This window comes from Oratosquilla oratoria, chromosome 3 (genome assembly GCF_046742065.1).
Source record: "Oratosquilla oratoria isolate Oo_2021 chromosome 3, ASM4674206v1, whole genome shotgun sequence".
NCBI lineage: Eukaryota > Metazoa > Arthropoda > Malacostraca > Stomatopoda > Squillidae > Oratosquilla > Oratosquilla oratoria.
Genome location: NC_134779.1, coordinates 13,116,476 through 13,132,551, shown reverse-complemented (window position 1 = coordinate 13,132,551; position 16,076 = coordinate 13,116,476). Strand labels below are relative to the sequence as shown.

At 43.7% G+C, this 16,076-nt stretch overlaps 1 protein-coding gene across 3 annotated transcripts in view; it reads right to left on the bottom strand.

Moving 5' to 3' along the window:
- The window catches only part of LOC143020555 (uncharacterized), a 60,474-nt gene extending 47,997 nt beyond the window's left edge, over positions 1–12,477 (bottom strand). The window contains exon 1 of one of the 3 annotated variants that reach the window (XM_076176993.1): positions 11,945–12,477. In XM_076176993.1, coding sequence (XP_076033108.1) covers positions 11,945–11,967 — 23 coding nt within the window. In that variant the 5' untranslated portion in view covers positions 11,968–12,477. Of the gene's footprint in view, positions 1–11,686; positions 11,744–11,944 lie in introns of those variants that run through there. The other 2 variants (XM_076176988.1, XM_076177000.1) reach the window with 2 other exon arrangements.
- Between the last annotated feature and the right edge of the window lie 3,599 nt (positions 12,478–16,076).

The following is a 16,076-nucleotide window of genomic DNA, read 5'->3' as shown; positions in this document are numbered from 1 at the left end:
CTGGGGGGAGAAGGATGAGTAAGGCTATGCGTCGTGAAGGGTGTACGGTGTGTGTGCGTGGATGACATCGAAGATATGAAGATTAAAATGTTGAAAGAGGTGATGAAGAAGGGAAAGTGTTCTTCATTCTCTAGGTGGTATGGAAACATCTCTGTTGTCACATGCAGTTTTAGAAAAAAAAAAGAATAATAAACAGACACAAATCCTGACAACCATATTGAGCAACCGGACTTGAAGATATATGATGGATAATGAAACACGGATATAAACAGATAAACACAAATATATGGTTGTGGACCAAGATAAATCTGCCTGAATTTATTTATGCATCCTCGGACAAGCTTGAGAAGTTTCTAGTTGGTGCATTGTGATGCACCAAGCCCAAACAACCAATTCGACGCTGTCATGGGGCATTGAAATTTAATCCTTGGACTGCGGACGGGGTTGCTAGAGAAAATACTATTCGAAATAGTGGTCAGACATAAACAGAACGGAAGGTGAAGGAAGAGCTGGAAATGGAGGTGACACATATGGGAAGGTAGCGCAATACGGTAGTAAATGTCAGTAATAATCAGCACTTTATCATGAGAACATTATATATATATATATATATATATATATATATATATATATATATATATATATATATATATATATATATATATATATATATTTTTTTTTTTTTTTTTTTTTTTTTTTTTTTTTTTTTTAAGTGGAGATTACCTCTAAGTCACAAAACTGCTGCGCAACTTTGGTCCAATATTAAACTGAAATGAAGAAGATAATCCCTTCGTTAACGAGGACATGTCAGGGAAATGTATAAAATCTGCTGGCGCCAAAAGTGGCACCTGATACGGAAAAGGTTCCTAGAAATAGAATAAACACCCTAAATACGGAAGGGGATGTCACAGAGATGAATAAAATAGCCTGACGACATCCAGAATAAGCGGACAAGTACTACCCGGTGAAGGATGGATGGAAGACAGATGGTTGGAAGACCGACGAAAACGTGTAGGGACTAAGCAAATTTCACTTAAACAAAAGTGCAACAGGTGGTGAGCGTAGTAGATTTGTTGCTGGGTAGACCACTGCATTGGTCTGTTACGACACCAAAGATATGAAGAAAACCGGCCGTTCTCGGTATCCCACCAAAGGTCCCTCCACCCTAATTATATTGAGTTTGTGTGAACAAGTGAGTTGTGCTTCCTGTGATGTGTGAAGACCAAAGCGGAGTATGCCTAAATGCATTCTATTTATCTTAGATTTTCATTAGTGTATTGATGGCGGAGGGCGACCAAGGACACTCTTAGGCCCCCAGACGTGCAAGAAGTCTGTGAATAGTGTAGGCAAGTGTTCATGGCGATGTTAGTCGGAGGGTGGGGTGGGATTGTGACGTGGTGCTGTTCTGGGGTCTGTGGGATGTGCCTGTTTTGGTAGGTGATCTCCTATGTAATGTGCTTTTTCCAGATAACCCGCGTTGGTCATATTTGGGGAAACAGCCGGTTTTCGCATGGAAGGAATGTATGTGTTGTGCAGCCAGCGATGACCTATAATTTGGGTCCTGTGTATGCAAGCTGGACGTTGTCTATACTGCGCAGGCATAATCTAGCAAGGACCTTCTCATTTTTTTTTTTTTTTTTTTATAAATTGGTTGGTCTCATTGTTTAGTCCGAAATCAAGACCTCTAATTGCTCTGAGGGCGTCATTTACCTTTCTGTGCAATATGTTATTTGCGACGTAAAAGCCATTTATGTATAGCATTATTACGCCCAATTTACCGTCTGGCGTGTGTGGGATGCGTATGTTCTTTAGTGTGAAGTATTGTTCAGTATATGTTGTAAATCAAAGTAGACTTTGTTTTGTGTTCCTACGTCATGAGTACGAGTCCTGAGAACCGAAGCCGAGTGGTTGGTGTTCGGTGTTGTGCCTGCTGTAGTTTAGTGTCGGTGACGGTGATTATACTCGCTGCATCGAAAACTGGCCGTTAGGGTGGAGCACGGGGATTCCCCCTGTGTTGCCACATATAATTATTTTATGATTTTATTCTATTCTAAAATTTATTTCATAATTTTATAATGTTGCCACATATGATTATATTATGATTTTTTGTCACACACCACCACTGAGGTCAAAATAAAAGTAATGTTTTCTATACAGAGGTTTCGTTTCCTCGAGTCGTGGACATGGCATATGAGCGGGAGAGAGCGACGGTGCCACTCCCTTCTCTGGCCACGCCCCCACACTGCATTCAGAAAGAATTGCATCCACACGCACGTTCTCGCCATGGATAAATACATTATATATATATATATATATATATATATATATACATATATATATACAGTATATATATATATATATATATATATATAGAGAGAGAGAGAGAGAGAGAGAGAGAGAGAGAGAGAGAGCGGGCGGGTGGGTGGGTGGGCGAGCCGTGCGGGCCGTGTTATTTGTGGAGATGTAGCAACACCGGGAAATTCCCTAACCCCGCCTTAGCGGCCACTTCTCGTTGCGTCTACTATAGTAAATCAGGTGAATGCTTGAGGTGTTTTAAGTTGCACGTGCTTGGTCTGATACTGGTCTATGTTTACTTGTAGTGTGGCCAAATCTTGTAAATTATGCGACTGTATATTGGTAACAACATAAATTGTGTTTCAATATGGCTGTTGTGGTGATGTGGGGGTTATAAAGAGTGGTTGTTGGTGGGAACACGATTTGTATATTTGGCTGTGGTGATGAGGTGTTGTAGGGGTGGTTGTATGTGGCTGTGGAAGAGAGAAGTGTTGGTGCAGGGTGAGTAGGTGGTGCAGGTGTTGGTATGTGTGTCGTGTGTGGGGAGATAGGCTACTTTGTTGTGTCTGGTATGTGTAATGTTGGTATGTTCATGCATAAGAAGAGTGTAGACGAAGTTGGTGCACTACACGGAGCTGCTTTCTGCATACGTTGAGCGATGTGAGCTTCCTGTGGCACTTTCAATGTGTTGAGTACAACCACGGGATAATTGTCACTGAAACCCTTGTATTACTTAATAATATTTTGAATCTACATTGTTAACAACCATCGGCTCTAGTTCTAAGCAATTGAGCACGCTTGGCCTTGGTAAGATCGTTGAACTGGGGCGCTTTTCAGGTTTCGGACGGTACAGAAATTTGCTGACCAAACGTATCTAGTGGTTGGCACACCTCGCCAGCCTTCTTACACAATCCCACTGTTGAAATGTGGCATGCCGAGGACTAGTGTTGCTCTATACGCTATAGGGATGGATTGCAGGCACTATGGGTGGGGGAAGTGGATAAGATGATGAAATAGATTGTCTAAGGAGTGTGTGGTACGTGAAGAATGAACAAGTTACCAAAGAAGGAAGTAAAGAAAATGTTGAAGAATACAGTTCTCAGATGGTTTGGGGAAAAAGAGAGAATTGAAGGAAACACATTGAGAGTACAAGAATCTTAAGTGAAAGATTGAAAGGAATTGAGAAATGGTGTATGGTAGCATATTCAAAAATGGGGTGAGGGCAATTTGTTCTACGGTGAAGGGAAAAAAGAACATAGGCAAAGGTAAAAGATCAGAATAAGAACAGAATAGGAGGGATAATACAAAAGAATGATACTGTTTGTAACACTTATATTGGCTTTAATTTCCTTCATGCGAAGGGAGAAAAATAATTTTATTATACGGTGTTTTGGATTCACAGTTCTGAACAGTAAGAATGCACGCACGCACTCTCGTGACTTGTAAAACACACAAATATCTAATAGCTTCATTTCCTCCATAAGACCCCCTCCATAATTAATTATCGTGACTGTTCCCCATATTTCACCATGATATCGGATCGCGTGCTGGACTCGTGGTCGACAGCTACCCTCCCAGATGAGGTCTCAGAACTCAATATGTCCCGATCCCCGAGCATTGCTGTGACCTTCACACACGCACGTGTGTGTATGATGCTTATTGCCTTTATCTTGAAAAAGTGATGGCCCCAATGACGTCAAGTGGAAGACGCATTTCAATCAAGGATTGGAGGGTTTGAATCCGGCGTGACCCACTACGGGGTATTGACTGCATGCGTCACGCCGTCAATAAGTTAGCGAGTTTAGAGGGAATCACTACGGATTGGGTTCATGCAGCTCGCTTTTATGGTTAGAGATTAATCCACACTCAAAAAGAGATTGCTGGACATTATTTACCTCTGCTTTGCCACTCAACTTTAATTCCCACCCGTGACTCCACCTCTTAAGTTTGATATTCCCGACGAAAGAAGCGCTGTTTGTTGCTAACAGTATAAAATACATGAGGCAGGAAAAGCTGATGTATTGGAGAGAAGTTGCGGAGGGAGGGGGGTCGTACTGAGAGGAAGCGGAGATAAGGGGAAAGCCAAAGTGACCTTGGATGATAGAAGCCCTTATTTATATGACGAGAAAATATGAGTGAAGGTACTTTACAGAAATAAATATAGAGATGGAAAGTATGCGGAGGCAAAGGAATTGTGTAGTTAGGAGAATTTATCACATCACTTCAAGAGGTAGTGGAGATATTTAAGGAGGCCAGCAGAACGGAGGGAGAGTACAAGTTACAAATGATCAGCATTTTTTTCAATGGAAATCATTCTGTCATAAACGCATGCTGAGACTTGTTCCTTGTGGATGTTACGAAGTCCTCAGAATAGGGACTTTATATCAGTCAATATACAGTTTGGAATAGAGAGAAAAAGTGTATCGGAAGCATGGGGGCAGGATTGTCTTCCATGATGCGGGCTGTGCAAACGGCAGACCAATAAATTTGTCTCCACAGGCACAAGGTGTAGAATGAAACGAGAGAAAAATAAATAATGATACTTGAAAAAAAAAAACCCACAAGGAATGAAGACAGACAATCCCTCTACTTCTACAGAAAATAGATGTGAGAAAAGGCAAAATATATCGTCGTCTAATTTTAAACATGCCTTTGACTCGGTGCATCAGAACATGAATATGGTGAGTTGGGAGATTAGAGGAGGGAGTGGTGAGAGCAGTGGTAATACAACGGTGAGAGGGAGACAGGATTAGTAACTGATAACTTCATAACAAAACGAGTAGTTCAGGGTTTCCCTCTCCGCATCTTGAGAGAGTTTATGATGGAAGTGCTGGACGAGGAGAAAGGGTGTGTGGAGAAGAAGTGTGTAATTCACATCTTTGGGATACTCCGATGACAGTGACAGCAGAGAAAACGAGAGGGAGTCAAGGAATGGTGAAAACTGATAAATAATATGAGATTCAGACAGTTAACCAATAAGGGCAATACCCGACTTATGGAGATCGGAAAGGAGAGAAGACGATTTCGCCAACGTCTCGGCGAGGAAAGATTGAACAGGGTTTTCGAATCCTTGGAGTCAGAAAATGTAGGGGAACATAAGTCTGTAAGAGAACGCATAGTTATGGGACAGAAAGCATTTGGTAGACTGAAGATAAAGAGCAACACCGTGAATATGTATCTTCAATAGAGGTAATGTAGAGCAGTGTTGGGTTTTGTGGACAGAATGGAGGCAGCTGGTAATTGAGGTGAAATGTCTTAAAAATAAACGGAAAGACAGGGTGAAACAGGAGTGGGGTTAGTGCACGAGCAGGGCAGACAACAACAAGTTTGTACAGACTGAGAGCCATGCAAAAGAGATCATGTCACGTGATAAGGATTAAGAGCGATGGTATGAGGCACTGTTTGAAAGGGTCGGCGGCACAAAACCCAAATGGAAGCCAAGAATCTCGGATGCAGAGATTTTGGATGATCGATGGAAAAAAAAAATGAGTAAATAAAATAATAATTAAAAAAGAAAGAAAGAAAGAGAAGTCCCAAGAGAGTGGATGAAATCGGCAGCAGGTAAACAAAGATGGCGAGAATACCGTATAGACATCAAATGTGGGACACCCAGATGGGAATTGAGTCGGGCCTGTTACAGTTATATATAACTACGCTAGAATAAAATACGTGGGGAATCTACTGTTGGACGTGCAGGGGATATGGGCAGTTCATTCAGGCTTCGAAGACAGATCGAGGTGGAAAGGCGTTGATTGTTGAAGTCAATGACATTCATGGCACTTCGACTGCAATCAATGGTAACTGGAGGTCACACGTTTACGTCAGACTCGTCATGTCACGTCCTCTTTCGTGGTTGAATTCAAACCATCTCGTTTGTACTTACTAACTCATCTGCATGGACATTACCAGCTTCAATTTTGTCTGAAAGGCTAAGTTTTATAAACAAATTTTTCAGTCTTGTTTATGACCAAACTGTACTGTACAGAAAAGGATCATTGCCCGTCTGGTATTGTTTATCTTATCCGATATGTGCATATGTGTGTGACAAGTTCTGTTAGTAATAGGTTAACCTATAAAATAGACATTAGATATGCGACCATTAACTTCCTCCGAACCCAACCTTCTGTTTATCTACACCTATTCTTTTGTAATTCCAACTGTTGCCGTCGTATCTAATTATTATTATTATTACTATTTTACTTCACCCTCCACCTCTGTCCCCTGGCATACATTAGCTTGTTTAGTCCCCCCTGCTATTTTCTTTTCCCTCCTACCCGCCTTCAATTCGGTCTTCCTCATCCTCTCCTTCCTGTTACTATTGTTTCGTACAGTTTTGGACCGTGGTCCGTATTTATAGTTTTAAAGGTGAGGAGGTGGAACGAACTGTACACATCCGGTAGACGTTTCGAATTAAAAACATCAGTTCCTGCGTTTGCATCCGAGCTTTTAACCTGACCTATCAGGTGGTCCTGCAAGTTACCACTAAGGTATCTCAATATTATTCTCTCTTGTATAGTCTGTTTCCTTATATAAAAAGGACGGTGTCTATGCATGCTGCCGCCAAAATTAAGAAACGTTTAGATTCTCCTTAAGATCATCCAGTGTCAGCTAAGGAGCTTTACCTTCAATGGATAGACTAAATCTTTCTACTTCGATTCCTTTCACATGCCAGTGCAATGCGCAGCATTGCAGAGATTGTTTATGCACGTGAAGAGAATGGAAATGAGTATACTAGCCAAAAACGTGTACGAGGCAAATTCGGAAGGAAGAAAAAAAAGATGTGCTGATGCATGATGAAGCGAGCCGAAGAATAACTTGGAGAAAGGTAAAAAGAAGGTTTTGGAGGGGAGAGGGATGAGGAAGTGGAGTAACTCGAGGGGCATGAGGTGAACGCAAAAAGAAAATGGAAGATTCTTCTGTTTTTTGTTTTTAATGTTTTGAGAAGCAAGGACAGGAAAATAGTCCCGTCCTCCCCCCCCCCCCCCAATTGTTTTGGTTTTCTGGGCTAGATAGAAAGCCCCATCAGGTTCACTGGTAGTCATTCATTTCAAGGGAAGTACGCTGGGGATGTGTAACGTAAATATATGCACATAAGTATATTTAGAACTCCAAATATTTCATAAACCAAAAATATGCAAAGGTCACAGGGTAAATTGCGATCCAGAGTACCAATTCTTACAGAAGGAGTTTTGTCAGGAAGTTAACTTAACCTCCGATCAATCAAACTTAACTCATTATGTTTGATTAGGGAGAACGGCATAATTTTTAACGACATGCGTCGTGTCCACATAGTGTCCTATCATACACATGAATTTGAGGCTAGGTATGATAATTGGAGAGTAAGAAACCTGACCCCACGAGCTTTGCTCCTTTCCTGTATATTAAAATTAAGTTAATACAATTAGGCAAGCGCGCGCGCACGCACACACACACACACACACACACACACACACACACACACACACACACACACACACACACACACACACACACACACACACACACACACACACACACACACACACACACACACACACACACACAGAGACACACACACACACACACACAGGGACAATTTCAGTTAAATGCTACCTCCAGGATTGTGAGAAAGCGTTCACAGTTTCAATCTGGAGGATGACCGGATCTCTGCCACGTCCATAACCGGTACTTCCGCTATGTCTTAGGGAATCGCAAAGGTATCTTTGTAGACCTGTGGGTGAATACCACCCGGGGATGGGAAGCATTTTGTTTCCCTCAGGGTTGCTAAGCCTTATGATATAAAAAAGATATTAAATGACGATGTGAATCTTGTATTATTTTCATAATACGAGTGTACACTGTGCAGTAAATGTCGACTGAAACTACGAATTTGACCTACTGTTTGTATTCTACTCCCCCCCCCCCGAGTCGTACAACCGTATCAATGTATATACATGTGTATGCAAATGCAAATGTACGTATACACATGCACGTGTTGTGTGCATTACTTAATCATACAAACACCAGAGGCATTTCCCACCGGATAATGGCATGGTTAAGTCAGAGCATCATAAAAAGGAACTATAGATAAAAACAAATGGAAGAAAATCTCACACTCCGTCATCCTTCCAATACTTCCCCGCTGGAAAGACATTCAATGTGGATCCAGAACTCCCTTCGCCCCTACCCATACATCTCATTATCTGTTTTTTCTCTTAACCTTACTCCAACAATTTTTTGTTTTTTACCACGCACTCTTTGCTACTCTTTCCTCATTCTTTGTACCAAAACTATCTCAACATTCTCTGTTCTACCCAGTCAGCTTCCGCTTCCCTCCTACCCCCGTTTTCTGCCTCGTCACTATGATACGGGAAATCTAGCGTATCGTACGGTAACTAATGTAGAATTTTCCTAAATAGTTATAGCAAAGACTTAGACAAATCCAACCTATAAGATAAAACATCTTCAGTAACGTACATTATCAATGAATAAAACCAACCATTTATAGTATCATCGTAGCCACATCGGAACGCAGAAAAGGAGCTTTGTTCCTGCATCTGTCGAGTACAAACAATAACAGCAACCAGCATGACACTAAAACTGCACCACTACGAAAACACGTACGTATGTAGTACATGAGTACGACTACTTTAACTCGTTCACGGCGGGGACCGTTTCCCTTGATCGAATTAAACCACTAGGCGGTAGGCTGAATGTGAGGATAGGTTATGAACAGTGGCAGGGTTGTTTTATATGAAAAACAAAATATCTGTATTATTCAGGGCGTTCCTCTCTGCTAAATTACAATCAGCTGTAGCGACTGCAATTCAGTTCATGACCATGCTAGGGTGGTTGTATTGTGTAATTCACACCCATGCTTGAACATGCCAGCACTCAATAAGGATAACTAGAACAGTATTATCGAGAATGGCAGTACCCAGATACGAAAAGGAAGCAACACACATGTGACAGCCATAATGTTATTGTGTCATAAAAATTATCAACGTCACTCCTAGAAATTACAATTTGATCAACGAATGACGAGATGAGTAGCACTCCATGCTGGCAGTTAACCTTTTATGGTTTTCGCCATCTGATTTTATTCATCTGTATGGGGGTCATTATGTGGATTTGAAAAAGTCCCCTTATTTTTTCCCCATAATTCACCACCCTTACATCTAGGAGTGCAACCCCTGGGGCCAGACATCCAGTCTCTGGGCTGGGCCAAAGATATTGACAAATTTCAATTGTATTATTATGATTATTATTATCACTGTTAACTTTTTTCACACATGGGGAACTAATAACCGGCGGCTGTTCCCCACCACCTCCTACTACTACTTTAACTCTGTGATAGAAACAGTCCTCCTACACTAATACTACTCACATAGTGGACTTTTTCAGATAAATTCACGAAGGAGCCCAAAGACTGTTGCCAGCCTCAAAAGGGCTGCGGATTTCCAGACAGCGAAACTAAAGGCAACAATTATTAATTCCCAATACGTTTTCTAGTGTGCATTCACCCCTTGGGTATCAAGGAAAGCCACGTAGACACACAAAATCGCCTAGCGGTCGAAAAGGGTTTAATTGGATGATGTAACTAGTCGGGATGTCACGGAAATTAATAGAATTGTCTGTCGGTAGCCTAGATTAAAAGAAATGCCAACCGCTGTGAGTATATGTGAAACTGGATTCCTGCTTGCTCCTGCCTTCCCTATTTCATCATCAATATCCAGCGCTTCTATCCCTGGGAACAATATCGCACCAAAGATGGAAAGGAGAGGTTTGATGCAGTTAGCAGGACGGAGGGAGAGTGGAAGTTCGAAGTGAGCAGCATTTAAGTGGGAATTTGCCCCAATCATAAAATAATTTTGTGGTTCTGGTCTGTAAGGATGTCATTAAAATCCCTGAAATAAACTCATAAATATTGTGCAGTCAGGACAACATATGGGGTCTTCCCTCAGGGAAGTGTGATAATCGTCCATGATAGTCCCCCCTCCCCCTCTCCCACTCCCTCAAAACGCCGCAAATTGTCAGTGTGCACAATTAAACCTTATTCCTTTGTAAAACGGAACAGAATCATTATTTACAATTACACTGTGAACCTGGATGTTCACGCATTTATACAAGGACGCAGTATAAACACTGAAGCGTGTGGCGCGCAAGCGCGCACACGCGCACGCATATTCACACGCGTGGTGTCGTGCGTACTATGTATAAGAGATTGGACGAGTCTGAGGTGAACTATTAAGGTTACGTGACAAAAAGATTCACAACTCCATAGGCAAATACACAGTTCACCTACTACAGGTGAACATGTAAATACGCACGCCCACTACTGCTAGTACAAGCCGTCACTGCCCCCCTTGTGCAAAGGGATAGGTGAGTATGTGTGCGCGCAAGGTCACAACATTACCAACAGATCAGGCAGTGTTAGCTCTAAGATCCCATCTGGGAGGGTAATAGCTGTCGATCACGAGTTCAGCACGTGATCCTAGCCCATAGTGAATTACGCGCGTGCGCGCGCGCACGCACACACACACACACACACCGCGCACACACACACACACACGCGCGTAATTATACAGTACAATATGATCTCTGGCGTTGGAGTTCGGTGCAGAAGACGATATTCCACTGTTGCCAAAGTCCCAGCATACTTCCGTGATGAATGAATAATGAATAAATAAAATAAACTAATAAAAACACATGGTTGGCTACCCAAAGAGCCCCTCAGCCGCCCCCCTCCCCTCCCCCATCCCCTAAGAATAAGCCTAAAAATCACTCGAGCACGGATTCTAAGAGTTTCCAGCCTTGATCAACGGCTGGGGTTTCGTTCTCCGTTTCTCTCCGCCGCCGCCGATCGTCGCCGCTAGATGCCGCAACTGAGCACGACCAGGGGAAGGAGCCACGTACTTATGTCGATAATGGTGGTGGGGAGGGGTGGGGGAAGCAGTATGCTAATTGGATTCAAAATGCAGGAGCAGTGTCAAACACAATCTAAAGAAGCTACGCTCTCAAGATGCCTGTGTCCATCTTGTTTAAGGCCAGAAACTTGAGTTGATAAAATAATAGTGAAAGGAACGGCCTTACCTTCAGCTGCAGTCCTCCTTGCATGTTTCACACAACCACACATGTTTATTACAACCCGTGCATACTTGCACCGATCAGAAATCTAAACATGAACCACTCTTTTGTTGTTTCCGTTAACAAAACTAGCCCCGAGCCTCAATTTCCTCCCGAAATGCAAGGGAGCAGCACTTCACGTGAGGTCGGGGTATGCCAAATTTGCAATAAGCCCGTGTTGCCGATTTTTGTCAGATCCACACAATCACTCATTTCAACACATCCACAATGACCATCCATATATATATATTATTTTTTAAACACATGACATGACATGACGACGTACAATAACATACTCCAACTTTAAAAAGAAGAGTAAGAAGAGCATCGGGGGGACTGGCGAGCCGTATCCAGTGGCCTCCTGCACCCTCGTCTTTCCAAGCCTACTAACATGAGAGACTCGTCTTTCCCTACACGTACGAATCGCGCTTCAAGAACCACACCAGAGCCTCGGCTGACCAACTCTAGTTCCAGAGATACATTTGAGTCCGAGGCCATGGCACTTGGCAATGATACACGTCAACTTGGAGTAGGTTCTTCCTACCTGGCACCCGTGTCCAAGTCCATGGAGATCGGACTGCTGCCAACGCTTCCCCGTACCGCGGCAAGACAAAGGGGGGAAAAATCACCCGCTGGCTGGAGTCTGCCGAGGCGACAGATTCTAACCTGGAACCAAGACAGCTTGGTTCGTGTGTGATCAAGCACCTTCCACCGCTGCCCCGACGGTGGCGGTGGTAGTGGTGGTGGCGGTGGTGGTAGGAGTAGTGTTGCTCCTGCTGCTGCTGCTAGTGTGGAGCTAACACACACACGCACGCACTGGTCTCCTCGTCCCGCCTGCAACTCACACTGCCCGAACCTCACATCATTCTTGGTCTTTTACCACTGCATTCGCTTCACTGCCGACTTGCAGGTCCTTCTCGGCATCAGTATTTTCTCGGAACACACCAGGAGTTCCCAAAGACACTGAGTTCACGCGGAAAAGCGTCACTGGTGAGGATAAATTGTGGATTTAACCTGGAGCTGAAGTTATCTAACCTCTCCCCCTACTCGCTATGTCGACACTGAGTTGGGGACTGGGGGAGCGGTTGACTCGCTGGCTTTGGCACAAGTTGGTCAGGGTTATGTTCGTGCGTTTGTTACACAGTTGCAGGATTGTGCGCCGATTACGCTCGCTCTTAGGATGTATTCCAATTGCTGTATATTAAATAGTATAGACACGGCTCGCCACACTAACGAGTATATTTATTAATGTCAGGGGCTAACAGATATGACAGAAAACTGTCGACAGCGCGATCCCATGATTTTTGGGTGGTGGTGGTGTTAGAGAGGGAGGGGGAAGTGTTGGTGGGGGGAGGGGAGGAGTGGCGGCCTCACGTGATTAAAATGTATGGAGAGTGTTAGGATGGGGGTGGGTTGGGGGGAAAGAGCCCCCCTTCTGGCGTACTTTATTCATACCTCAAATCCAAATTATTGCTGCATCTGGTAAGTTCCCCTCCCCCCCTCGACATCATGCGCGCGCACCTCATTGTATAGACCGATAGTTGCATGAACGTGCACACTTGCAATACTTGCCCTCACTCACTCTCCTTTGGCCTCCGTTGCTGCTTCTGCTTTTGCTTGCGGGGCCTCACTCCCCCTCCTCTCTCCTTCCTCCTCCCTCCTCCGCCTCTTCCTTTCTCCCTCTTCTCTCCCCCTTCCTCTCCCCCCTGCTCATATTCGTCCTCTTCCTCCCACTAATGTACGGTCCCATTCTCCTCTCTCCACTCTCACCACTCTCCCCTCTTTTAGAACCCCTATCCAGCTTCCCATTCTCTCACTCCCTTTCTCTCTTCTTTCTCTCCTTTCTTACAAATCCTATTTTACCACACTTCTCTTTCTGCTCTTTCTGCTTTCCTCTCTCTTCCCTCTCCTTCACTCTCCTTATCGCTCACTCCTCTTTCTTTCCCCTTTGTTTTCTTCTGCTTCTCTCGCTCCTCTCCTTTCTCTCTCCATTCCCTCTTTCTCCATTTCCTGCCCCTTCTTCTCTCCATACCTTTCTCATCCCCTCCTCCTCCTCCTCCTCCTCCTCCTCCTCCTCCTCTTGTTACCTTTTCTCTCCCTCCTCGTCCCTCCCTTGTCCCTCCCCTGTCCTCCTATTCCTCCTCTCTCCCCCCTCTCTCCTATCTCTTATCTCTTTCCTCCTCACCCATTCTCTGTCTATGTGTATCTTCTCACTGTCTCTCCTCCCGCCTCATCTCTCTCTTTCTCTCAGGGACGAATAGAATAGCCTGATAGCAGCCAGAATCAATGGAAAAGTGCCATTCAGTGCGGAGGGATTTTAGATTGCTCTACAACAGTGACGTTGCTCCTTGAGGCCAGAATAGTGAAGATTATTTATTTATTTATTCGATTTAGTTTCAGGTAAATTACGATGGGGGCCGGGGAGGGGTGTGTGGCAACACACGCGCGCGCGCATTTACACGCACACAAACGGCACGTGGACTGCATAAACGCAGTAGGTGTTTGGATCTGGAGAAAACCGTGTAGTCCCTCACAAACGACTAAAATGTGGGGAGGGGAGACACTAGGCATCATCTTGGACTGGATGAGAAACTTCCGAATGGAGTCCCACAGGAGTCGGTACTGGTGCTTGTAATATTCTTCAGACAACACACTAGAAGGAATAAGCTACGCCAGCATGTTTGCAGACGACGCAAAGATCATGAAGAGAATAAAAAATAAGGAAGAGTGAAAATTGCCAAGAAAGAAGACCTATATAGGATATATGACTTGAATGAAATGTGGAGAAGAATTTCAACATCAACAAATTAGATTATTGGGAATGGGCAAAAGTAAACAGAGACCATCATTGATTTATTCAATGGGGAGCGAAACGGTTACAAGAACATAAGAGGAGAGAGATCTACGAGTACTGGTCATGCATAATCTATCACCACGACTCGACAGTGTAGTGGTGCCACGCTCGACCGTTGATTCAGTAATCAAAGTTCGAATTTCGCTCAGGGAAGAACTTTTTTTTATCGTCGATGCACTCGGAGCCGGTACTCCAACGCTGGTGACCATGAACTTTTGTATGTAAGGTCACAGTATTACCCATAGATCGGCCAATATATGAGCTCTGAGCTCTCATCCTGGAAGGTAAAATCCATCGATTACGAGTCTAAAAGTGACCCAAAACCGTCAGATCCCAACAACATTTAGGATAAGATAGATTGTTGACGAACATCGTGGCTTTTTATTACATAGGAGAGACGGGTATATATATATAATGAGAATCTAATTCGCCCTGGATTAGAATTTGCAGCATTGGTGCATTCCCCACATAAAACAAAGGCTATAAACAAATTTATCTCACTTTGGTAGACAAGCCTTTTAAGGAAAGTTTAAAAATATTGGAAGAGAGAGTAACATTTTTGCGATGTTCAGATCAATGAGAGGAGTGGGTAAAAATTGATGGAAGATCTCTTGGTATGGGATGGGAAAGCTACAAGGTCATCGGGAAGAATTAATTCGACAACATGCCTAAAGAACGTTTTTTATTTGTTTACCTGTTATTTCCAGAGCCTAATGGAGGGAAGAGTCTATTTTAGAACCATAAACGAATTCAAATATAAGTTTGATATGTGGAGACAAAGTGACGGGGTACCACGAGAGTAGCTTCTTTCCTACTTATTACTTGAAATGTTGTGCACTGCTGCTTGGTCAACCGGTGCGACTTTATCTTTCAGTCTAGGGAGCGTGCCGAGCAGGGTATTGCGTGGCTTAGGCGCTGCACTCGTCTTCATTCTTCCAGAATATTCCGTCTGTTATCTCCGATTCCCCCCCCCCCACAATGAATGGAGTAGTTTTTCGTATACTTCCATTTTATATATGTCTTTATTCATTTGCTTATTTATTTTCTCATTATTACTATTTGGTTCATGCCATCTTCTTCCCTCCGTGGTACAGCCCATCTAATCAACCTGTTGGGGTGGCTGTTGTCACGAGACGTCTTCCTCAGGTGTTTCCTCTTGTCTAACCAAGTGGGCTAAAGTAGAACAAATATTATCCGCACTGTTGCAAAGTCCTGACCATACTACTTTTCTTATTCGCTGGGCGGTAACTACTAAATTACAATAATTAGGTGAATAAGGTTTGTTCCACTTCGACCCACTTGAGATGGGAGAGGAAACACCTGATAAAAACGGTCTGTGACAATGACTTATCTGGACAGTGTGGCTAGGAGATGGACTACGCTACATACGGAATAGGAAGGAGGGCAGCGTGACCCCCAGCAGAACAGCACAAGCATAACTATTTCTCACGGGAGTGGGGTGGGGGTGGGTGGGGGCGCCGTAGCTCGGTAGAGCGTGCGTCTGGTAACCGTGCAGTGAATTCGGCGTCTGTTCAAATCCTGGCCGCGGTTAGGAAGGGCATTCACTCTGAGTAATGGCCCCTCGACCGCTGCTCACCTCAGTTTCCTCGGGGTATCTTCTCTGCGGTGGCATCATACCGTGAGCACCGTCTCTCCTGTGTCCATGTATGAAGAGTTCCGGACCACCGACAAGATTGAGGTCCGAGCGGATACCAGCCCACGAACCTCGAATTAAAAGTAACCATTTCTTGTGTGAAAAGATGGAATAAAATCCTATTGGACACTGTAAAAATATATCCTTAGGCCCAGTCTGAAGAGTGCA